This window comes from Acartia tonsa, chromosome 9, assembly GCF_053477335.1.
Source record: "Acartia tonsa isolate MP-2025a chromosome 9, ASM5347733v1, whole genome shotgun sequence".
NCBI classification, from domain to species: Eukaryota; Metazoa; Arthropoda; class Copepoda; order Calanoida; family Acartiidae; genus Acartia; species Acartia tonsa.
The window spans coordinates 36,439,862-36,465,326 of record NC_137268.1 but is presented as its reverse complement, the minus strand read 5'-3'; the positions used below and the strand labels follow the sequence as shown (position 1 = coordinate 36,465,326).

At 35.9% G+C, this 25,465-nt stretch overlaps 2 protein-coding genes across 2 annotated transcripts in view; one reads left to right on the top strand and one right to left on the bottom strand.

Moving 5' to 3' along the window:
• The window catches only part of LOC145328850 (glycine receptor subunit alpha-2-like), a 316,261-nt gene that overhangs the window by 170,610 nt on the left and 120,186 nt on the right, over window positions 1-25,465 (bottom strand). The window lies entirely within an intron of this gene.
• The window catches only part of LOC145328845 (uncharacterized), a 41,119-nt gene continuing 23,809 nt past the window's right edge, over window positions 8,156-25,465 (top strand). Inside the window, exons 1-14 of the mRNA XM_080172752.1 lie at window positions 8,156-9,523; window positions 9,759-10,802; window positions 11,096-11,198; window positions 11,481-11,596; window positions 13,107-13,221; window positions 13,778-13,894; window positions 14,238-14,329; window positions 14,561-14,666; window positions 15,179-15,298; window positions 15,592-15,656; window positions 20,631-20,715; window positions 22,724-22,804; window positions 23,003-23,075; window positions 24,601-24,728. Coding sequence (XP_080028878.1) covers window positions 10,606-10,802; window positions 11,096-11,198; window positions 11,481-11,596; window positions 13,107-13,221; window positions 13,778-13,894; window positions 14,238-14,329; window positions 14,561-14,666; window positions 15,179-15,298; window positions 15,592-15,656; window positions 20,631-20,715; window positions 22,724-22,804; window positions 23,003-23,075; window positions 24,601-24,728 — 1,398 coding nt within the window. The 5' untranslated portion in view covers window positions 8,156-9,523; window positions 9,759-10,605. The remainder of the gene's footprint in view (window positions 9,524-9,758; window positions 10,803-11,095; window positions 11,199-11,480; window positions 11,597-13,106; window positions 13,222-13,777; window positions 13,895-14,237; window positions 14,330-14,560; window positions 14,667-15,178; window positions 15,299-15,591; window positions 15,657-20,630; window positions 20,716-22,723; window positions 22,805-23,002; window positions 23,076-24,600; window positions 24,729-25,465) is intronic.

Here is a 25,465-nt window from a genome sequence, read left to right as displayed (position 1 = left end):
CTATGAGCAGAGTTACATATGCGTCCTCTATTCTTTTTAAAAGCGAAGCTTTTCTTTAATTAGGGTCGGTCCGTCCGGCCATACAGGTTAGAATGGCTCTATCGATTTTAAACTTTGCATGATGATTCCTATAACAGTTAGGTACGACTTAGAAAGTGTAGCAACTCTATAATCGTTACCAGAAAGTCCGTACGTCCATTAAAAACATGCTGTTTTTTTTTGACAAAAAATTTTGTTTGATAAAATTAACCGATTCATCTGATTTTTTAATTACTGATTTCTATTACACTAAGGTACAACCTTATAGGCGAAGCATCTCTATAATCAAGTCCTAAATTGTAAGTATGTCCTTAAACAGTATCATGTATTTAATTAATACTTTTTGCAACAAATTTACTTACAATTTTGTTTAGTCTTTAGCATTAATATTCTGCTTATTCAGTTTTGACACTCTGGATATAACTGTTAATGTTCGTTTGTCCTTCCATTTCATTGCTTCGCTTTTATGGATTATGTCATCCTTCTTCTTTAATGTCTTGGGAAGGTTTATATCTACTTTGAGGCAGGGTATCTAAACTCTATCTATCGAAACTTTTAAAAAATAAAATATATAGTTACTTTCCGTCAAGTGACCATAGAGAACTGAAACCTTTGTTCGATTGCATGATCTTTGTCTGGAAGTCCTGACTGTGTGCTGTTAATGAGTTGCGCGTATTTTGGGCCAATGCACTTCCCCTACTCAAACTATTTATGTCGCGAACCTGACATAGCACCAACAGGAACCAACTATTTGTCTTTAGGCCCTATCTCCTTCTCGACAACGAGCGAATTTTAATATTTTTCTTGAAAATACTTCGTACAGCACAATCTTATTAAACTGTGATCGAGAGATTTGTTTTTCTAATCAAACAGCAAAATTTTCAGTAGCATAGTATTAGGCATGTTAAAATCGTTCCATCGATTACAAAGTTAGTATGATGATTTTTGTAACAGTTAGGTTTAATTCAGAAAGAGTAGCATTTCTATAATCATTATCGACAAGGACTAGGGAATTAGATTCAGACAGGTAAAAATTTCCCCACAGCCCTATTTCCCTTATTTTTCTCCTTCTTATCCACTTCCCTTCAGCTAGATAAAAATAAGTTTTACGCTAACTCTACGCCAACAAAATATTTGATTTTAAACAATTTTAAATGGAACTTTCAAATTTATATGATTAGACTTATAAATTTATATTCTGCCTATTTAGTTATTATACTCTACAAGGGTTTATGTTCAATCATCTTAATGTCTTATTTCAAAGCATCACTTTTATGGATATTGTTATCATTAGGTCTCAAAAAACGCGTGGCTAGAGCTGAGGTGAGTTCTTTAAAAAAACGTTTGCCCCACTAAAATTTTAGTGGGGCAAAATTACCCCCTCTAAATTTTTAGTTTGCCTCACTGATTTTAGTGGGGCAAAAGTTTTTTAAGAATTCACCTCTGTACTACACAATAAGAACACACTTCTTTTTAGAAAATATATTCAAGCCTTCTAATTATATAAAATAATAACCATTAGGGTGGGTCGATTTTGGAATTTCACATTAGTAGACATTGGCAAGGGTTACTGGGCCAATATAAAACACTGTAAAACTCGAAAGAGGTTTTTTAATCCAAAAACAACGGGCGCGCGGGGGGGTGAAAATTTGCCCGCCCCCTTATAAAACCAAAAATTGAAATTCCTTCAAACACAGGTATGTTGCATATCAAAATGACCGCATTGAAATGCTGAATACAGATCTGAAAACCGTTTTGAAAAATATTGATTCAGTCTGAAATTATTTTCAAATAACCTACTAAAATGAACAATTTTGACTAAATCAGCTGTTTTTAGGTACTTAATGAGATCTTATTCGAACAAGGAGCAATATTTTTCAAAACGAATTTCAGATTCGTAATCAGCATTTCGATGCGGTCATTTTGATATGCAACATGCCTGTGTTTGAAGGAATTTAAATTTTTGGTTTTATAAGGGGGTGGGTACTATTTATACCCCCGCGCGCCGGCAGCATAAGAGCCAAGTCACTTTTGAAACTTGAATGGGGATTATCACACATATATATGACTTCCACAACTTATAATAACAGTAAAATCTAAAAAAAGGGTGAAATGGGCACACCCTAATAACCATATTTGCAAAAATTCTTAAGAAAACAACAAGCTTCTTACTAGTTAAAATTAATATAAGTTTAACAAAAAAATAGGTTAAAATTATTAGGAAAGAAGGAATAATTTTAAAGCGAAATAAAATCTTTTTACTTTGAAATATGGTGTACCTAATTGTTTGAGACTTTCTGTGCAACTGAATTATCGTTAGGGATCTACTTATCAAAGCAGTAACATTTCTTTTTGTTGAATTGAATAAATGTAGAATTATAATTGATATTCAGTCACCGTTCTAAATTTTCTTTCAGTGTATTATTGAATAACTGGATCTTGTTGTATATACTCAGAAAGTCTTTTTTTAAAGCAAAGCTTTTCTATAATTAGGGTCGGTCCGTACAACTTAATCAAGATTTATTAAAGTCCCAAAAGTTTTTGAACCACCGAATGAGATATCGTGTTTAGGGCCCATTATAAATTACAGTCCAATTTCGGTCCTATAGAAATGCTATAAAGATGTTGACAAAATAACCCCTCTCTTACATCCGACTTGATCTGAAAGTTCTATTATTCAATCTACATACACACATTTTTATAAAAAAAAGTAATAATATGTCTGTCTGTTTGTTTGTCTGTCTGTCTGTTTAAATGTATTGTACAGGGTGGGGCAAATAAGACCGGACAAACTTTAAACGGCCATAGCGCCAAAACTACTTGACCAATCAGGACGTTTGACCACACTATAAAAAGCTGAGGTGATGACTTTTTAGCACAAAAAAATCTTTGGACGAAGATGGACGTGTACAACGAGCTGGCCGCGCATATGTTCAACAAGGCAGATTCCAAATGCGCCGGTGGTTAAATCTTGATTCTCGACTAGGGCCCACTACATCTGACCTCAGCCCATCTGTAGGTGAGGTAAAGTTATGCAACTTGCTGGGGATACTGTTAGATACCTAAGTAAGACACTAGAAAAGACTAGAGCTCTCTATCTAAAATGGCTTGGCCGTAGTACTCCAGCAAAGTGGAATGAGGCAGATTTTGTGATGTAAAAAACGTCAAAAACCATGAAAATTCGTGAAAATTTCTCGGTTCTTGACTTCAGGGACCCATATTGAACTTTAAAACTCATTTAAGACTATAGGTTGCGCTGACAACCCTAGCCGAAACTTCATGCCAATTCCAAAAAGGTAAAGAACGTCGTTCTAGCTCAACTGTGGTCCAAATAAGAGCCTCCGTGTATAAGGGTAGCTTGAAAGTTGGGCGAATTTGGATCCTGCGGATACTCACGTTCCTAAGAAAATGTGGCCTCCCAGCAGCCCGATCTTAATTCAATGGACTTTTGTGCCTAGGGCTACTTTGAAGCATGCACCAATAGACGTGCCCATACCAAAAAGACCTCCCTCATTGCCACTATCAAGGAGAACTACGCCAGCTTGGACAGGTAGTTTTTGACCTGGACCTGCCGGCGGATGAGGAGGCGGGTAGAGGCGGTGATTAAGGCTGGCGGCGATTTTATTGAATAATCTAATAGTCATATACCTATTTTGCTTGCCAGTTTTTAAAATTCAATAAAATCTTTAAAATTGACGATTTTATGTTCATTTGTTTAGAAGTTAGAATTTGTCCGGTCTTATTTGCCCCACCCTGTATATAAAAGACACAAGAATCAAATGTATAGACACAAATATCTGGATTTTGTTTGTTACTTTACAACTCTGAAACGGCTTCTTTAAAGGATCTCAGTTTTTAGGAAAGCTTTGCATAGACCCAGGTTTAAGCCTATTTTACAGATAAGGATGTGGAAATCTTTAAATTGAAATTCATTTGACCTTTAGAAATTTGTGTTTATAAAAGTTGTTTTTATTGGTTAATATACTAAAGTGGTATATGTTGTAAAAAGAGAGTAAAGTAGTATACTTTATATTTCTTGGAATTTTTATGATTTTATATACATGTTTCTTGCAAAGCTACTCAAAAATTTCTTAGCGTTCTTTATTGTTAAGACAATGGACGATAAATGGGTATAAATCCATAAGTAAATAAAAATAAATAATCTCGAAAGGTCGAGAAACTTACATTTGTAGAGGGGGGGGGGGTGGTTAAAAAGAAATTTATTCACACTTTTCAAAGTTAGAGGGAGGAAAATCTCTATAACATACTAGCGTGCAAAGAAAAATTAGTTTCAGTATTTTAGTATGAGTTTCACATGAAATAAAAGTCTATTAAAAGCTCGTAAACGAGACAATAAAATCCATATGTTGATATAAATAACCTTTATGGATATAATTTTATGCAGTTAAATAAACTAATGGATTATTTTGTATTAGGAGTGCTGATGTATGTAAGTATATTATTTTTAACTAGTTGCTTATCCCCTAAATCTGAAAGACTTTGACCCAATAGGTGTTGGAAGTATTACCTTACATTTGAGTTTTTTTTGTGGGGGCTCATATTTGCTGGAGACCTGGAGGGTCAGGACCAGGAGATCATACCTGGAATCTAGATTAGACTTTGACACTTCTATATTTATAAATAGTTTAGTTTTGTTAAAAACATTCTAATCTACACTTTCCTGTTGTTTTCTTGTATGGACCTGACATTGTCATAATTCCAGAAACTTCAAATTTTATTCTTATTCTCTTACTAGCGGCTACGCCCCTAGAGGCCTCTAGTGACACTTGAGAAGGTGTGAGTGAAATTCGATAACCAAATTTTTCATTATAGATTTAAAAAGCAAACTGTAATTTTTTTTTGGGGGGGGGGGTGGGGGGGATTTTTTGAGAAGGGGGTTGGGACCCTCCCCCAAAATAGTTATACATTTTCCCAGGACCTATGAGAAACTAATCTGTAAAGGAGAATAACATCGGTTCAGCGGTTAGCGAGATCCTTCGGTACAAACAAACAAATAGACATACAAGTATCCTTTTACTTAATTATAAGGATTTTATCTTGGTATATTTGCTTTCCCAAAACACTGTAACCGCATTTGTGTATCTGATTATGATATATATTTTTTACCATAAATGTAGAAAATACAAATCTTATTAAGTTAATTTGACATTTTGGTTTTTAAAGCAAAGTTTTCTTATAATATGTATCACCAAAGACGTTATTAATGGTACCTACTTGCTTTGTTCGGCACAGGACATCAAAAAGTAGAGATGGGGAAATGCCTTGGTCCCAAACAGGCGCAACTCATTACCATGCACAGTTAAGATCTCCAGACAAAGATCATGCAATCAAAGGGTTGGTTGTCTGTAATGTACTGTACCACAGGTATGAGGTGAAGGACCAAGAGTCTGGCCTTGAGTTGACAAGTTGACTGTTTAGTCCAGGTTGAACTCACCCACACGACATTAACATTATTAACATTATAATAAGTGTCTGTACGTCCGCCCATCCGCACGTAAAGGTTAACTTTTTTCGTTAATCTATTCATGCTAGAATTGCCATATCGATTTCAAACTATGGATGATGATTCCTGTAACAGTGAGGTACAATTTTTAAAGTGTAGCGACTCTATAAACTTTACCAGAGTTTTATGTAAGGTAATCTAATTAAGATTTAAAGAAGTGCCCTCAGTTTTAAATCAACAAATGAGAGAATTTGTTTATAAAACTTTGAGTATTAGTTTAATTTTAAGTCTTAATAGTTAACAAACTTTGTCCTTTAGTCTATACTAGCGGCTACGTCCCTAAAGGCCTTTATGACATGGGAGGGTGGTGGTACCCTCCCCAAAATGAAAGTAAAACTTCCCAGGACCTATGAGAAGCTATCATATCGGTTCACCGGTTTGCGAGATCCTTCGGTACAGACAGACAGACAGACAATGATCCTGTTACTTTATTACAAGGATTGGTTTTACTCAGTGATTTGCTACTTATGGATCTTGTCACCCTTGTATATCTAATCCTTTCTAAATTACATGAAAATGAAAGTGAAATATATTATACCTTCTAAAACATAGTAATACTTTTTTTTGCACGTTTTTCTTATTTCAATTAGAAATGTAATCTTGTGGTAATCTTAATGGAAATAGAAGATTTTCTTAATGGTGCCACATTTTTTGTTGCAATCATAGATTACATACAGGGATCTTAAGGGATAAGACAATGGCCGATAAATTAATGTACATCCCCAATGATGATAAACAAACTTGCCCCTTCAGTAGATAAAATTTGTTGTTAAAACTTTTGAACACTCAACTTTATGAGCCAACCAATCAAAATTCACTATAATCCCAAAAGTTGTTAAGTCAATAACAAAACGTTATTGTAAAACTTTGAGGACTAGAGTATTAAACAGCTCATTCCCCCCCCCCCCTCTCTTTGGATTACATAGTATTATAACATCCATGGGCGAGTAGCAAACCTCTTAAATATTAAAGAAAGATAAATATCTGAACAAATGAAAGGAAAAGGCAGCATAACAGACAGACAGACGGACAGAAAAGTTGTAGAGTATAGATGCTCAGCTGCATGTTGTGATGGAGAGGCGTACGGACGTCGGATGTATGACCATCCCCTAGTCATAGAATTAAGCTTTGCTGCTTTGACCCTGGCTTATAAGTAACTTTTACAATTTGATTTTTGTTATATAGTGGTATAAACAATCAAAAACAAATCACATACTTAATCTTCATTCTCCCTTATCTGTTGTTTTAAACATTAAACACAAAGGTTAATCCAGAGTGAAATTTACTTGTAGGTTTTTATTGATGAAGCTACTTTTTAGCTGACTGACATTAAAGATAAAGAGCTTTAAATTATTGGTAAATTCTGTGCACCAATGAGCATCTCAAATGTAATTTACATGATAATATACATCTCCTATATATCTATTATTTTTTCTCTTTTCCTTTTACTCCCTCTCTTTATTGTCATTACTGATTTTCAACCCAATTTGAAACTCTTTGACATTGTCTATCCAAGATTTTTTGTCCCACTTCTTATATATGTTGTCATCCATGTTGTCACGGCCGCAATCTAAACAAGGCCGATTTGTTCAATTATGACGTAACATACGTCCAATTATAGAAGGCTTGGCCAGGAATGAGATGAATGACAAAGCAGGTGATCGTCAAGTTTTATTAAACTCATAATAACAGATAGCCATCCTGAAAAAAATACATAATCAGTACATTTTAAAATATTATAAATAAGATATCAAAATGCTTATTTAATACTTAGCTAATAACAATAATTTGTAATTATGACCGCTTTGGCATTGTTTAATTTAAAGCTAGAAGTAAATTTTTTAAGTAAATCAAAACTCTGAGGCCTACCATAATCCAAAAATTATCTAGGCTTTAAAAAAAATATCAAAAACTCTGGGGTTTATGACAATCTAAAATATCTGTTTAAAAAAAATATTTTATTTTTTATTTTTATCATTTTTTCACAAAGATTTTTCGAACTTTTCTGAAAACAACCCAATTACCAATACACATGTTGTTAAATATTTTGCAAATTTTAAAAGAACATTGATTTTAGAACGTAGATATATGTATTTTAAATATATATTATACGTTTACATCCTATTTCAGTTCCGGTGTCCCACTTTCAAAGGTTAAAGTCTGCAATTATGTTTTTCAAGCAAATCATTTTGTTTTCTTTTTCATTGCTCATATAAGGAAAGCATGGCTGTCAACTTTAAAATACAAATTTTTATTATTATTTTTAATCATTGGGTTTAAGAAAAAAAACAAGCTTTAAGTATTTAATTCTTTTGATTAGTGGCTTCTCCGCTAGCCCCTAGAGGTGTCACTCAAAAAAGTTTGAATATTGCCTAAATAAATAGCCAAATCGGTTCAGTGATTTACGAGATCTTAAATTTCTTCATCCGGAGAGTCAAACAGACATACTTAGATCTGTTTTATTAGATCAAAAAATACATATCTGAAATAGATATAAAAAAATACGCAAAAAAATAACATTAAAAAATTGTTAAGGAAGAAATGCGGGAACCATGTTTCAAAATAAATACGCGGCATTCCTCGCTTGGTTCAGGCAGCGCTGCTGCGCAACAACAAAGGTCGAAGAACTCTACGATTGTGAAATTTACGGTTTATTTAAATGGTTATAATACAAATTTTATGATCTAAATTGGTAGATATTTATAAAATACATATAATAATACTATTTTCAGCCTAATTTTATGGCCAATTTAAGCAAAATTTCATGATTTTCCTAACAACTGACCTTTTAAATTACGTTTGAGCGAATTTCTCAAGACAGAGAACCAGTTTAAAACCCGGACCAAACAGGCAGCATGAACGTAATTTTAAATTTTTTTGGGCGTTCTCGACTTTTTTTTATTACATATTTTTATGCTAGTTAGCACTATGAATATATGAATCAATAATTTTTTTTGATTACGTAAGCATGTTTTTATATGTTTATTTTCTATTAAAGATGATTTGCATTTTTATATTTGCCGGTTTTAGCCCCCCAAGGCTAAAGATGCGCTTTATGGTATAAACGTGGAAAAATGTTTGCATATGGTTCATTATTTTCAAAAAAAGGGTATTTTTAGTCTTGTAAGTTTAATGTTATTTTACTAGTTTTTGTTTTATATTTATAAATATTATATGTATATATAGGTAATGTTTTTTTCCCATCAATTTAATAAAAATACCTCTTCGCAATCACATGATTTTTATCTGATTGTTACCATGTACTTTCATATCTATATAGTATATATTTGTTGCTTTCTTATGTATTGTCAACTGATTATGTAATCGTTTGGGTAATGCAAGAGGAAAGTTTTGAGGTGATTTGAGATTTTTTTGTTTATTTGATGTTAAGATTTTTTGTGCATAGGTGTAAGAGGAATTTGGTTAGTTTTAAACCTATCCACTTTTTAAATATAATTTTCTAAGCCACTATTTTCACTTAGTTGACTTTCAATCAATTTTTTTTCTGTATAAGATTTAAGAATTTACTTCTAATATATTTTTAAAAATATTTTTGTACGTGAATAACATTATATTTAAATTTTATCAAACATCCTATATTTTCCATATAATTATGACGAACTCAATCTACTTATTGTTAAATCCAGTATACTTAGCCAAGGTTTTAAACTGATAATACTGATTTGTATATTACTTTTGTGGTAGGTTCATGCATTGTATTTTATGCTAAAGATTTGCAAAATAAACCCTCACATTTTGAAGTTATACGAAACTGCCTAAAAGGTTCTGACATTAATAATCTATTTATTTTCAGATATATTTCAGGTGTAAAGTTAATCTTTAACTGCCAGTGTTACTGAATCTGTATTTAAATCAGATACTATTTCAACCACAATTCTATTCATTGAGTTTTATTCTGAGTGTTTAAAATGGCAGCAATATCGACAATAATATCTTTAGGTCAGTGTTGCAATTAAAACGTGTTAAATTAAAATACTAGGTAATAGTCTTATTTTCTAGTTTTATATTTCATTTGAAGCTTTATCTTCAGCGTTGTTTTTCGCCAGTCACAAATGAAATATGTTTTTTTTTGTGAAATATTATTTTTCATAAACTGGAAAAGAGTCATAATTCTTAGGTACATTGTTTTACCTTCCATTTTTGTTTTTAATTGCAACATTTGTTTTTCCAACAGCAAACATATCAGCAACATCACTACTATCAACAGCAACAACATCAACCTCTGCTATCAAGGACTACTGGGGAATCTTCGTGCCAATGGACAATCCTATCCCCGGTGGCGGGGGCCAGATTATTAGTTATAAGCATCAGCTTCATTCTTATTCTAGAACTCTTGTTGTTGCCTAGAGGCTGTGCGTGCAGCACCCCAAGTGAAATAATACGTGTATAATGTATTAATTCTCCCGTTACTGGAACTATTTGACTGGGCTAGTTTATCCACTAGTTTACAGCCTTACAGACGGGCGAACCATACTGAGTGTTTGTTAGGGAAAGCCTTTTATTTTTCAGCACCATAACTGTCATTACAATCTATTTCTCTTTTGCTTCATAGGAGATTATTAGTTATTGACGGTGTTTGTTATTATTATCCACGCTTCCCTGCAAATCTTAACAAGAATAAAGTGATTTATATAAAGCCAGCCGTGATAATAGAAGAGGTGATTTATATAAACCATAATCATACATCTTGCATTCTGTGACATATAGATTAATGATTCAAATTTGAAAATTAGATTAATCTATACAAAGCATCCACTTATAATATACAAGTCCCATTCTTTCCAGTGATTTAATTTGAGTGAAATAGATTATTTTGCTTATAAATCTGAAAAGATAAGCTTGTATTACTTACCTAGCTTTAATTGAAAGTCATTTATTAAGACTGAAGCATTTAAATTGTTTATATCGTATTTACCAAAGAAGTTACCCTGTAAGTAAAATCAGTTATAATCCTGTTTAAAAAAACATTAACAATCCATAATTGGAATTAAAATCAATCCAGTTAAAAATCATTGATAAAAATGCCGTCAGCACGTGATAAGTCACCTATGATGGCCGTTGACCGAAAACCGGACATCGAGTGTCTGGTCAAGTCAGAAAACGGTGGTTTCGGCGGATATAAACAAAAGCGGATGACGGAAACGCCCGCTGTTAACCCGGCCCCGCCGCCCCAGCTGCCTTCGGTTCAGATGTTTGATACTGAAGTGCTTTACAGAAGGTGATATTTTTTATTTGAAAAAAGTCCCTTAGATATTAGCAAAAATTTGCTTCTGTTCATTTAAAATAATATATTTAATTATCACATATACTTCTCTTTAGGTGTTTTATTTATGACCACCTAACATTTGCTCTAAAAGTCACCTTGAGAGCGCTGTAAAGGAGAAACATTGATTTTGAAATGGATGAATTTTAGTTACCCAATCCTTCGGTATAGACAGACAGACACAAACCATCACACACACTTGCACTCAGATATCCTGTTACTTTGATATGATTATTATTTTTTTAAAGATGTGGAACTCTGATCCTGTTCAAGACCAACTCTGTTCTGAAGTTGATTGAGAAATGGATGAATTTTAGCTATTCAATCCAGCCCATTATTTCTAATCCGGAGGTTTGATATTTTCTTACTACATTAAATAATCAACATTTTATTTAATTAGGTAGGCATTTTATTTATATTCTACATAGAAGCATATGCGAATAAAGCAAATAGCACAGTTAGTATTTTAATTATTGCAATGCAAGGAGATCTATTTGAGATTTTTCTAGCTTTTATAGGAGGTATCTACCTATTTATTTGATATTCGGTAAGTATATACATTTGGAGGGAGGGGGGTATCAGCTGATCAACACGCACTTTGTGTTAAAGCACCTAATTTTTAAAAACTTTTAGTTGAATAAGAGATGCGAGGCACTGAAAAGTCCCCTGATCTCATGGGGATCATTGAAGCTACAGCTCAATGGGATTCTAATGGATTTGGCCATTGGAGATCTTCTCTCCTTGTATAGGTAAGGTTCTTTTGTGTGATGTGTATTTCAGGGGTGTATATTTACATGGGATCCCCTGCTCCGGGGAGGGGGGGGGGGCGTGGGGATAAAAAATAAGTGGTTGGAGGGGAAAAAAATGTAAAAATTAAGAAAACTGAAAACATTTTTTCCATCCCCCCCCCCCTCCTTGGTGAAAAAAACTTTAAAAAATATGTGGTAGGAGGGATAAAATAAATAAAATATAGAGTTCTTTAAATATTTTTCCATTTTCCCCCTACTTGGTGAGAAAAAACTAGGGGGTGGAAGAAAAATAAAAAAAATTTGTAGCATGGGGAAAAAAATCTAGTGCAGAATATACACCCCTGGTGTATTTAGTATTACCGACCTACTGACGATTATCTATAATACAAAGTAGAACGATGTCTGTCCGTCTGTTTGTCCGTCCGTCCCTTAAGATCTCGGTAACCACTGAACCGATCGGAATCTACTCTTCAGGGAATATACCTACTGGTCCTATGGTGGTTTTAGGCTATTTTCTTGGAGGGGGGGGGGGGGGGTGAGACAACCCCAACCCCCCCCAAAACAAAAAATCCCCCCCATTTTTTTTTTTTTTTTTTTTTTAGATTTCCTTGGTCCTTTTACGTATTTCGCCAAAAAAAAAAATTTATCTAGGGGCGAAGCTGCTAGTCTATAATACAAAGTAGAACGATGTCTGTCTGTCCGTCTGTCTGTCTGTCTGTCCGTCCGTCTGTCTGTCCGTCCCTTAAGATCTCGGTAACCACTGAACCGATCGGATTCTACTCTTCAGGGTTTTTACCTACTGGTCCCGTGGTGGTTTTAGGCTATTTTCTTGTGGGGTGGGACACCCCCAACCCTCCCCCCCCCCCAAAAAAAAAGAAATACCCCCCCATTTTTTTTTTTTTTTGTAGAAGATTTCCTTGGTCCTTTTACTTATTTCGCCAAAAAAAAATTTTTATCACCTCTTGGGGCAAAGCCCCTAGAGGCTAGGGGCGAAGCCGCGAGTAGTCCATAATCTAAAGAGAAGATTCTATATTAAAAGATCATATTATATCGTTAAGATAATAGTAAGTTATGTAGATACCTAGTTAAAAATTATAACATTGCTTCTGTGAAAGATCCAGCTAAGGTTAAAATTCAAAATCTTGACCTTTTGGTTTACATCATTGTATTCTCTTTCTCAATGTAAACTAGCTGTTGCGTCCCTAGAGGCCTAAAGTAGCACTGAAATTCTATTATATTGTTACCTATATGTTTTTAAATGGCGATTTCCCCTTGGAGGTAGAAGTTACCCTTCCAAAAATAGTTATAACCTTTCATGGAATCTATAAAAAAAACTCTTCACTGAGCTACATCGATAACGCGTAGCTAGACATTTGGTATACAAAACAAACAGACACACATTCTGTTACTTATACATAAGATTTATCTCAACTATCTTAAATGTTAGGTGAAATAAATCTTAGATATGAAAGTTTATAAACACAGCACCAATAGAATTAAATCTTTTTAGGCCATTCATGGATGAATCTGCCAACAGGCCGGACGAAAAGGGATTTGGATTGCTGAATGGCAAGGCTCAAATTGGATCTACTCTGGGAACTAAGTTCTCCGTTCTCATGGGCAAGGTAATTATAGTTGCTGCATATGCCCCTAGCATCTAGTGACTCTCTATCAAGGAGAGAAATAGGGGTCTGATTAATAGCCTAAAACTATCCTGAGACGACATTAAAGGATTGGCTAATTGACTGACTATTTATCCTTTGGGTTAGGTGGGGGATGTGTTGTTTTTATTTTTCTCACATTTTTTCCCTAAAAACCATGATTTTTTTAACTGTAACTGCCGACTTTGACAACAATACTATTAAAATGCTTTAAAAATACTAGATTATTCGCACTTAGGCCTAAATACATCCCAAAGACTATTATAAAGCTTTAAAAAATCAAACAAAAAACCTTACAATATTTACAGGATCATCATCATCGCCATTTATCTCTTCTTTGCAGAGCATAGGCCACTCTCAATGGTTCTCCATTTTTCTTTGGATTTGGCCACAGTAGATGCATTACTGAAAGATGATAGTTTCACCTTTTCCAGTTCACTTAGGAATTTCCTCCTTCAGGTTGTTTTTGGTCTACCTGGTTTTTTACAGGATAACAAACGCTAAATATTTCTTTTTTTAGGTATTCTTTAGTGTTGAGGGAGTTAAAGCTTTATGCAATGAAAGAGATGAAACCTTATTGGATGTTAAAACTTTCTTAGCAAACCAGGAAATCAATGAAGATGATGTGTATTTTAAGGTAAACAAATGTAACCTGCCATAATTGCAATTTAGATATGATACAGTTGAATTAGTTGAGGAAATTGGGCCGGGATTCATTTTTATTGATTGGTAGGTATATGAAACCAAGGAAAGCAGGGACATTGAACTGTAAATTACACTGGTACCCAAAGTTTTATGAATTTTGATTTCAATCTACAAAAATGATTAGTTATGTTTATCTTAATTGTGGATGTACATTAATTCATTGTACATTGTCTTGAAGTTACCAAGATCTTACTGGAGAGACGTACACACACAAATCTAACTTCATAAGTCAATGTATATGACAACTTACAAGTCAACGGAAATTTATACTTAAGGACGATGATGGATTACTGGATAAATCCAAGATTCTGCTGGGATTTATCTTTCCTCTTCTATCTGAGGAGTCTAAAGTTGAAGCCATTCTAAGGTTTGTTTCATAGTTTTTTTTTCAAGCGAAGCTTTTCAACTTTGAGTTTTGGTTTGTACGTCAGTAAGTAAGTATAGCTCGTATAAATAATTAAGGCACGTCAGAATCGTCCTATCGTTTTCAAACTATTCATACATCAAATTTAGATATTACCTTATTGTCATGTTCTCCCTTATCATAATATCTACCTTTAATCTATATCCATTTTCCGTCATGATAATTTAAATATAGGCATGTTGAGAAGTCTGTAATGGATGTGATTGAACGCAAGAACTCGCTGGTGGAAGAAATTGAACAAACTGTCAACATGATTAATAGAAATAATATTACACAACAGGTAAAATTGAAGTATTCCTGACCAGAAATCCTGATTCCTGATCAGAGAGGGGGGTTGACATTGAACTAGAAATTATACTGGTACCCAATGTTTTTATCCACAAAATAATAATGATTAGCCCAAAATTTTGGGTAGGTACTTAATTGAATTTTGATTGGTAAAAGTAAGTAGCAAAGTAACTATTTTATCTATCAGATAAAGTGAAGTTTTAAAGGAGCTCTTCTTTTGAAAATGAGAATTATTTACCTTAAACGTATTTCCAGTATGACTTCGAAAACTAAAAAAATCTGCTGAATTAGAACCGGATCTCAGCCATACTAAAATATCCTGTGTAGCATAACATCTTTTTACAGACAATTTTCTAATAATGTTAAAATAGAATCCATAAAATTAATACCAGTTTTGTTAAACCCTAACCAAACCAGTTTTATTGTTTTTTTTTCCATTTTAATATCCGCGGTAAGCTGTCTTTAATACGATGCGATTAATGAATATTACCTACTATTTTTAAGGCTTTTGGAACTGACATATCCAGCGACTATCAAATGAGAGATGTGAAACCTATTTCTGTGACTCCCAAGAACAAGACCCCTAACAAAGGAGGGCAGCACCAAAGCAAATCCACACCTCAGGCATGCATTATGTATATTATAGCTTGATTGGACTTTTTTTTATAGTAAAGCTACTCTGTAACTCACTTTCTCTAGCGTCGGTTTGTCCGTATGGCCCTAGTCCTAGAGGAAAATGATTCACCATGTTACAGATTTTTGAAGATTTCTTTATCTTATAACTTACATACTTTGTTTATTTTTATTCGACTAGATAAATATTTTACTACTGTTTTTTTTCATATCTAAAATAGTGTTTTCACTTTGGTTCTGTGGAATTATTTAAAACCTACATAATACAATTGTGCTTAAATCAGGGAGTAATCAGTTCAAATGGAATTAGACGTACATACAAGGAGTGCACTAACTCTCAATGTGGAAGGTTTGTACTATTTTCTAAGTGAATCAAGGGGGGGGGGGGAGTTCTGACACATTTGCGTAAACCTGGTGTATAGGCTTTATTTTTGGACTGAGAGGATAGGCTATTAGGGATAAAATCATTCTTATATGGTAAATTTCCCCCAGATTTAAGATTTTTTGGATAGGCCTCCAGGTTCCGGAGCTCCAGGCTTCCAGGTGGTCTCTCTACAGGTAAAAATGAAATTTTTTTTTTTAAGAGTTAGATGTCAGCTTATGAGACAAAATATGTATGTTTTTCTCCAAATATGTGAATAACAATCAAAAAGAAGCATATTTTGTTTTATAAGTTAACCTCTAACTCTTCAAAAAAAATCTTATTTATAATTTTTACCTGTACAGAGACCACCTGGAGGCCTGGAGCTCCGGAACCTGGAGGCCTATCCAAAAAATCTTAAATCTGGGGGAAATTCATCATATAAGAATGATTTTATCCCTAATAACCTATCCTCTCAGTCCAAAGATAAAGCCTATACACCAGGTTTACGCAAATGTGTCAGAACTTCCCCCCCCCCCTTATCTCTGAACCATGTCCAGTCCATATAATCTTTATCAATCTATCGATCTATCATTTTATATCCTCTACATATCTACCCAGTTGTCTTTCTATCCATATATATATCCATGCAAGCTTTTCCGCAGTGGACCTATCCGGGGAGGAGGAGAAGAAGATGTACACCCCCGGGCAAACCTGCACCAAACCACCTGTTCTGACAGCCATGTCTCCCGTCCGGGTTTCCCCCACGGGGCTGGCCTAAAGGGCTTTTAAGCCAGCCCCTGTCAGCTCTGGAGGCCTTGGAGGCCTTTCAACTCCAACCCTCCATAACCACATCCAACATCACCCCCCCTCCTCCCCTCATCCTCTCTGGCGACATCCATCCAAATCCTGGTCCCAAATACCCTTGCTCTACCTGCTCCCGCAACATTACCCGCTCCTCTGGTGCCTTCCTCTGCAACTCCTGCCAACTTTGGGTTCATCCTAAATGTTCCCTCCTCTCATCCAAATCCGAATACAATTCTAACTGGTCCTGTCCACCCTGCATCTCTGCCTCCCCTACCCCCTTCTCACCTATTTCCCCCCAACAACCTACACCCCCACCTAAATCCCGTAGCCCCAAATTTCCATGTCCTATCTGTTCCTTAGGTGTTACAAAATCCACTGGCTCCTTCCAATGTAACTCCTGCCTCCATTGGGTCCACCCCAAATGTTCCCTCCTTCCATCCTCCACCCACTATTCTCCCTTCTGGATATGCCCCTCCTGTTCCCCCCAAAATTCCCCCCCTCCCTCACCCTCCACACCCAACTCCCCGTCTCCCCCACCTTCCCCAACAGCACCTCCTTCACCACCACACCCTCAAACACCCCCGCCCCCTCCTCCCCCCACCCCTGCCCCCCGCAAACCTCCTGGTAAACCTTTCATCCTCCAATTCAACTGTAATGGTCTCCTTACCACCCAAGATGAACTCCACAACCTTATTTCAACCCTTAACATCCCAATTACCTGCCTCCAAGAAACTAAACTCTCCTGCAAATCCAATCCTAAACCTCTCCCTGGATATAACTTCATCAGGAAGGATCGACAAGACCGACCTGGTGGAGGAATAGCCTTCCTCATTGCAGAAGACATCCTCTTCACACACCTTAACCTTAACCACCTCTCCAATTGCCCCCTTGAGGTTGATGGCATCCAAATTTCCCGCAATGGCTCCCCTCTACAAATCATCAACCTTTACCTCCCCCCACACTCCTCCTGCCCCCCACAATACACCCCTGACTTTAACCTCCTTTTTGAAAATCCAATTGACCTTATCCTAGTCGGTGACTTCAATGCCCACAACCCCGCCTGGAACTCCATCACCCTTGACCAATCTGCCATGAATCGTGGGGAGGCTCTGCTGGAAGCTCTCAATGAGAGCAGCCTCTGCCTCCTCAACGAGGATTCCCCTACCCGCCTTCCCCCCAACGGCCAACCCACATCCCCTGACCTTTCCCTATGCTCTGCCCACCTTGCCCTTGATTTCTCCTGGCACACCCTCACCACCCTCCGCTCTGATCACCTCCCCATTCTCCTCTCCCTCCCTGAAATCACCAGAACCCCCCGCCCTGTTAAAACCTTCCACAACTTCCATAAAGCAGACTGGGACACCTTTACCCTTGAAACCGAAACCCTCTTTGAAGACCTTCCTGACCCTTCCTCCTGCTCCCAAGGTGAAGCCACTTTTCGCCAAATCCTTCAAACTGCCTCCAAACACACTGTCCCTGCCGGCTTCATCAAAAACCAAAACCCCTCCCTCCCTCAGTCTGCTAAACCCCTCATCCAGCAAAGAGACTCCTTAAGAGAAACCAACCCCCATGATCCTCAAATCCAAATCCTTAATGACCAAATCTCCTCAATAGTTAACCAACATTCCAACAAAAAATGGCAAGAAACCCTTTCTAAATCCGACCATAGAACAAACCCTTCCAAATTCTGGTCCCTTCTCAAATCCCTTTCCGGCAAAAACAACTCCCCTCCCTCCAACCAACCCATTTCCTTCAACAACAACAAAGTCCACACCTCCCACCTCCACATTGCTGAATCCTTCACCAGTCAATTCACCTCTGTCTCCCGCCACACTTCAAACCCTTTCTCCAGAAAAATCATCCGCAAAATTCGCCGCCGTAACCACCTTAACAGAGACTTCCAACCATTCACCCCTGCCCTTGTCCTTGAAGCAATTAAAAATTCCTCCAATTCCTCTGCACTTGGCCCTGACAACCTTAACATCCTTCACCTCAAACACCTTGGTCCAAATGGCATTTCCTACCTCACCAAACTTTTCAACCTCTCCATCTCCGCTGCTAACATCCCTGTCATTTGGAAACTATCCAAAATCATTGCCCTCCTCAAACCTGGTAAACCCCCTGACCTCTCCACCTCCTACCGCCCAATCTCCCTCCTCTGTCCTGCTGCAAAAGTCCTTGAACGCCTACTCCTTCCCTACCTAAAACAATCCCTTTCCACCCACCCCTCACAACATGGATTTAAACCCCTCCACTCCACCACCTCCTCCCTCCTCAACCTTTCCACCACCATTGCCAATGGCTTCAACCAAAACCTCCCTCCCAGCCGCACAACTGTTGCCTCCATCGACCTTTCCAAAGCATTTGACTGCATCCCCATCCACCTCCTTCTCCAAAAAATCTCCTCCTCCAACCTTCATCCTAACATCATCAGATGGCTGTCCTGCTACTTGCGTGGCAGGATGGCTTTCTGTTCCTACCAAAACACCAATGCCTCTCCTAAAATCGTCCATACCGGTGTCCCCCAAGGCTCTGTTATCTCCCCTGTCCTCTTCAACTTCTACATAGCAGATGCCCCCCACATTCCCCCTGCCCTCACCTCCTCCTATGCCGACGACCTTAACTCCTTCCACTCCTCTCCTGACATCCCCCAGTCAGTTGAATCCATCAACTCCCACCTCTCCTCAATCGCTGACTGGGCCTCCTCCAACGGCCTCTCCATTGCCCCCAACAAATCCACTGTCACCCTCTTCACACCCGACCGCAAACACCAATCCAACCTCCATCCTCAAGTCCAAATTAATGGCTCCACCCTTCCCCTTGAGAAAACCCCTAAAATCCTTGGAGTTACCTTTGACACCTTTTTCAATTTCAGTTCCCATGTCTCCACCATTTCCTCAAAAATTTCCTCCCGCCTTAGAATCCTCAAATGTCTGGCTGGCACCAAATGGGGCCACCAGAAGGAGACCCTCCTCACCACCTACTCCAAGTCCTCCAAAACCAAGCCCTCCGCATCTGTACTGGTTCCACTAAAAAATCTCCTATCAGCCACCTCCACCAAGAAACCAAAATCCTACCAGTACGGAACCACCTTTCCCTTTTATGTTCCCAGTACCTGGCCTCCTCCCTCCGTCCCTCCCATCCATCCTTCCACAACGTCACAACCCCCCCTGGCCCTAGATCCAAAAAATCCACCCTTCAATCCATGTTCCTTCCTACCCTACAACCTTTTCTTTCACCCGACAACACCCTCCTTCCTACAAACTACAAATCCACAATCTCCAGACTCCACACCTCTGCTGTTACCCAAGCCATAAATTCCTACCCCCCAAATCCTGTCCTCAACCACGCCCCCCCTGACATCAACCCTTCTGAGACCCAACTTCCCAGGCACTACAGAACCATCCTCTCCCAATTAAGATCCAACTATTGTCCTAAACTCCAAAGTTACCTCCATTCCATCAACGCTTCTCTTACCCCCAACTGCCCATCCTGTCCCGCCAATCCTACCCCAGAAACTGTCCAACATCTCTTTTCCTGCCCAAATAATCCCACAAATCTCACTCCTATGGATCTTTGGCAAAATCCCTCCCATGTAGCTGCCTTCCTCTCCACCCATCCAAGTTTCACTAGTCTTCCTCCCCTCCTCCGCCCACCTCCAGAGCCCCCACCATAAGCCCCCCCCCCCCCCACCATCCTTCTGATGACAACCCGGACCGGAAACGGACAAAGAACAGCCAATACAACAACATCCATCTATCTATCGATTAATGTATCTATCCATTCATCCGTCTTATTCATCCAATTATCTATCCATCCATCTATCTATTCAACTACTTATATATCTATACACCTTATCTATATTTAAGGACCTATCACTTTAATGTCTCCTGCTATATTTCTAACCATCTATATTTTATTAATCTCTCTATTTAATACATATAAGTCTACCTATCAGTCTTTTTATCCATTTGTCAATCTATCATTCTTTATTCTCTTTCTATCTATCTTACTATCCATCTATTTATATCAATCCATCTATCTATCCATTAAAATATACAGTTATTTTTCTTTTTTTATCCATCTATCTATTCAACTACTTATCTATCTATAGTATATCTAGGTATAAACCTTATCTATTTATATATTTTTAAGGACCTATCATTTTATTGTCTCCTGCTGTAGCCTCGAGCATACTATGGTATTGGACAAGATTATTATACCATATATGTACCATAAGGTAACAATTTAATTTATTACTTTCAGCCTTTTGTGATTATGGCATTACAGCATGTTAACAATAATTCAGTTATCGCCACTTTATCTAATAGTATAGACAGTAGACCGACTTAGAATTACCCCTTTTTTTTAAAATTCGATGGGGGCGCTTTTCCAACCCATTCCTTTTATGATATAATGACCATTGATACCAAAAAAAGTATTCTGGTAGCTTTTTTCAGCAATATATCAATTTCGATTTTCATATAAAAGGGGAAGGGTCGCCTCTGGGGGAGAATTTTTTTTTATCAAAGCATGGCTTTATATACCTTCCTGAATTCGTCTTGATTTTTGAAAATATTGACCCTGGCAAAAGTTATCCTTAAATAACTGTCAAAATCAGCTGATTTTGCTAAAATGTCCAAAATTGTCAGTCTTTTAAGGATAACTTTTGCCAGGGTCAATATTTTTAAAAATCGATCCGTAATGTACCTACTCTTCAAGACGCATTCAGGAAGCAATGGTTTAAAAGAAACAAAAAATTTCTCCCCCAGGGGAATCCTTCCCCCTTTTCATGAAAATTTTGCATTTTTAGTCGGTCTAATAGACAGGGGTGTACTGTATATTCTTCAGAAGGTTTTTTTCCCCTTCTGCAAAATATTTCATTTTTTCCCCCTTCTGCATATTTTTTATCCCCTTCCCCCCCCCCCTTTAGCAGGTGATCCCATGCAGTGTATACCATGAAATAAAATTGGCTAAAGGGAGTTTCATTTTTACGTAATTCATGATTTGTGAATTATTAGGGTTTTACACTCTTTTTTAGTAGCGAAGCTACTCTATAATTCACAATGTCCGTCCGTCCGTCTGTCCGTCTGTCCGTCCGTCTGTCCGTCCGTCCGTAATTAATGAATTGGGGGAAACGTGATTTTCTCAGCTCCTATAAAAGATAGAGAGCTGAAATTTTTTGACAACATTCCCATCATGAAGGAGCACAATTAACTATAAAACATCAATGGCGGTCGGACTGCTTTTTAGCAGGTTTTAGGCTATTTTTTATATTTTCCAAATTTTCCCCATATCTTTGGTGTTTATGGTCCGATTTTCAAAATTTTTTCAGTTAAAGATATCAAAATTAAATTTCCCGTCATTTGAAGAAACAACAATGACGGTCAGACTGCCTTTTTGCAGGTTTTTGGCTATTTTTATATTTTTTACATTTTTCCCCATATCTTTGGTGTTTATGGTCCGATTTTCGAAATTTTTTAAGTTATAGATATCAAAACTAAATTTCCTGTCGTTTGAAGAAAACAACAATGACAGTCAGACTGCCTTTTTGCAGGTTTTTGGCTATTTTTATATTTTTCACACTTTTTTCCATATCTTTGGTGTTTGTGCTCCGATTTTCAAAATTTTTTCAGTTAAAGATATCAAAATTAAATTTCCTGTAGTTTGAAGAAAACAACAATGACAGTCAGACTGCCTTTTTGCAGGTTTTTGGCTACTTTTATATTTTTCACATTTTTACACATATCTTTGGTGTTTATGGTCGAATTTTCAAAAAAATTTCAGTTAAAGATATTAAAATTAAATTTCTGGAGTTTTAAGAAAAGAAACAATGGCGGCCAAACTGCCTTTTAGCAGGTTTTGGGCTATTTTTAAATGTTTGACATATTTCCCCATATCTTTGGTATTTTTGGTCGTATTTTAAAACTTTTTGCATTAACAGTTTTAAAATATTTTTTCCCATTGTTATGTGCATCTAGTATGTAATTTACTTTAACCGTCTTCATCATACAAAATAAAACAAGGTTTTGTGTTTATTTTCTCCAATAAATCTATTCTTGATTTAAATAAATACACTTTAAATCTACTTCTACGTATTACCATCCACAATTTTTTGTGCTTCGCTACTTATGGATGTTGTCATCCTTGTTTGACTTTTATAATCTTAAAACCTGGTACTTTAGACTGTTTGTAATATTATTTAATGACTTCCTTTTATATTATGTAACATTTGTTTTTTTATTTAGGGAAAAATCTTCCTTGAAAAATGTTCTGCTTTCCAAGCTATTGGAAAAACAAGTGTTATTCGTTGCTCCAATTATAGAAAGGTATTTTTATTTTTGATTGTTGTTATTGGTATACCTTTTTGAAAGTAGTAGGATGTATGTGAAAATGAAATTTTTTACCTAGTAAGTTTTCGAAACCGTTAATATCCGCTGGATTACAACCAGTTTTGAGTCTTACTGAAAACAAAAAGTTTAATTTTACTACGGAAAGCTGTCTATAATACGATGCGATGATTTTAGGTTGATAAAATATTGGCAGAGTATGATTTGAATCCATCTGATGAATTTCTTCAACAAGAAAAGTTTGCAACAAGTAAGTTTTAGCCAAGCTTGCTATTTTTAGTAGCGAAGCTACTCTATAATTCACTTTGTCCGTCCGTCAGTCAGTCCGTAACGCTATGGGGGAAATGGGATTTACTCAGCTCCTATAAAAAATAGAATGCTGAAATTTTTTGACAACATTCCCATTATTAAGGAGCACAATTGACTATTAAACATCATTTGCGGTCGGACCGATTTTTAGCAGGTTTTAGGCTATTTTTATATTTTTCACATTTTTCTCCATATCTTCAGTGTTTATGGTCCGATTTTCAAAATTTTTTCAGTTACAGATATTAAAATTAAATTTCCTGTCGTTTAAAGAAACAATCATGAAGGCCAGACTGCCTTTTTAGCAGGTTTTAGGCTATTTTTATATTTTTCACATTTTTCTCCATATCTTCAGTTATCTTCAAAAATTTTTCAGTTATAGATATCAAAATTAAATTTCCCGTCTTTTAAAGATGACAACCATGACGGCCAGACTGCCTTTTCAGCAGGTTTTAGTCTGTTTTTTTTTTATATTTTTAACATTTTTCTCCATATCTTCAGTGTTTATAGTCTGATTTTCAAAATTTTTTCAGTTGTAGATATCAAAATTAAATTTCCCGTCTTTAAAGGAAATAACCATGACGGACAGACTGCCTTTTTGGCAGGTTTTAGGCTATTTTTAAATATATTTAACATTTTTTTCCATATCTTCAGTGTATATGGTCCGATTTTCCAAATTTTTAAAGTTTTTAAGGATTTAAAAATTGAATTTTTTGTCCTTTTAAGAAAACAACCATAGCGGCCAGACTGCCTTTTATCAGGTTTTTGGCTATTTTTATATGTTTTACATATTTCCCAATATATTTGTTTATTTTGATCCAATTTTCAAACTTTTATGGGATATCAGTATCAAAATAATTTTTCCCATTGTTATGAGCATCTTTAATATAATTTACTTTGACCATCGTCATCATACAAAATAAAACAAGGTTTCATATTTATTTTATCCAATAAATCTATTCTTGATTTTAGTAAAAACCTTTTAAATCTACCTGTACGTATTCCCATCTACGATTTTTTGTGCTTCGCTACTTATGGATGTTGTCATCCTTGTTTTTTTAATAATGTGCCTAATATTTGATACTCAGGGTTTTTAAGGGATAAGACAATGGACGATAAATTAATGTATATGCTAAACGACAATTAAACCAAATTACCACCTCGTTGGGAAAGTTTGGACTCAGCTAGTTTGAACCAACCAATCAAGATTTGATAAAAATCCTAAAAGTATTTAAGCTAACGTAAGCCAGAAATTATTCATAAAACTTTGGGGACCAGGATATTCTTTAGACATATGTTCCCTCCATCTCTGTATTCAAATATATATTTGTTGGTTTGTTGGCTATTCTGGTAAGGTATTAGATTTAGATCTCGAAAATTGCTGGACCAATACATGATCTAGAAGGATAGAAAATAATGACAAAAGTAGCTTTTTAAGCATCTATTTTATATTTCTTACTATCTTTTAGAACGGCCACGCAGGCGTAAGCTTAGACATCCAGAGGACAGCAAAATTGGCAGAAACCGTCGGAACCATGTGAGCCTAGCGGCTCTGTCTGTTTTGATTGAGGCTAACTTTGTCAACAGCGCCAAACAGGTTTCATATTTTTTTTGTAAGAAATATCTATTTATCTGTCGTTTTGTCTGTCAGTCTGTTTATTTAGACTGTTATAACAATAGTTTTACCAAAGTTTATAGAGATGCAACGCTTCAAAGCTATCTATATATATACCTATCTATCTATCCATCTACCGGACTATCTATCTAGCAATATATCTATTCTATTTATCTATATATTTATTTACACTTTCTATTTTTCTATCTAGAATGATCTAACAAAAGATTTGCACAAGTTTACATAGAAGCTATCTATCTTTCTATCTACAGACTGGCCAGAGTGTACGTTTTTTACGTTTTGTACGTTACGCATCGAATCTGTGTACGTTCTGGACGTTATTTTGATATGTGTACGTAACGTATTTTGAAATTTGTATTTTTGTACGTTTTACGTTTTTTTTAAATAATAAGAATCAAATATTAGCAGAAAAGTATGTTTTGTACGAAAATTTTAACAAAAACTATAGGTGTATTATATTAAATAAATTCAATATTATCTTAAATTTTCATAGAACAAAAATATGTAGGTAAATTATGCATATATGTTATTAAAACTTACAGTTTAAATTTATGGATTTGAAATATATGTCCTATAGATTTAGTTTAAACTATTGAACAGAAAGAGATATGCAGTTGACTAAATTCAAGTTTAAATGCATTTCATGCAACTACCCCTTTAATAGATTTTACGATAATTTTTTTCAAATTCTTTATATA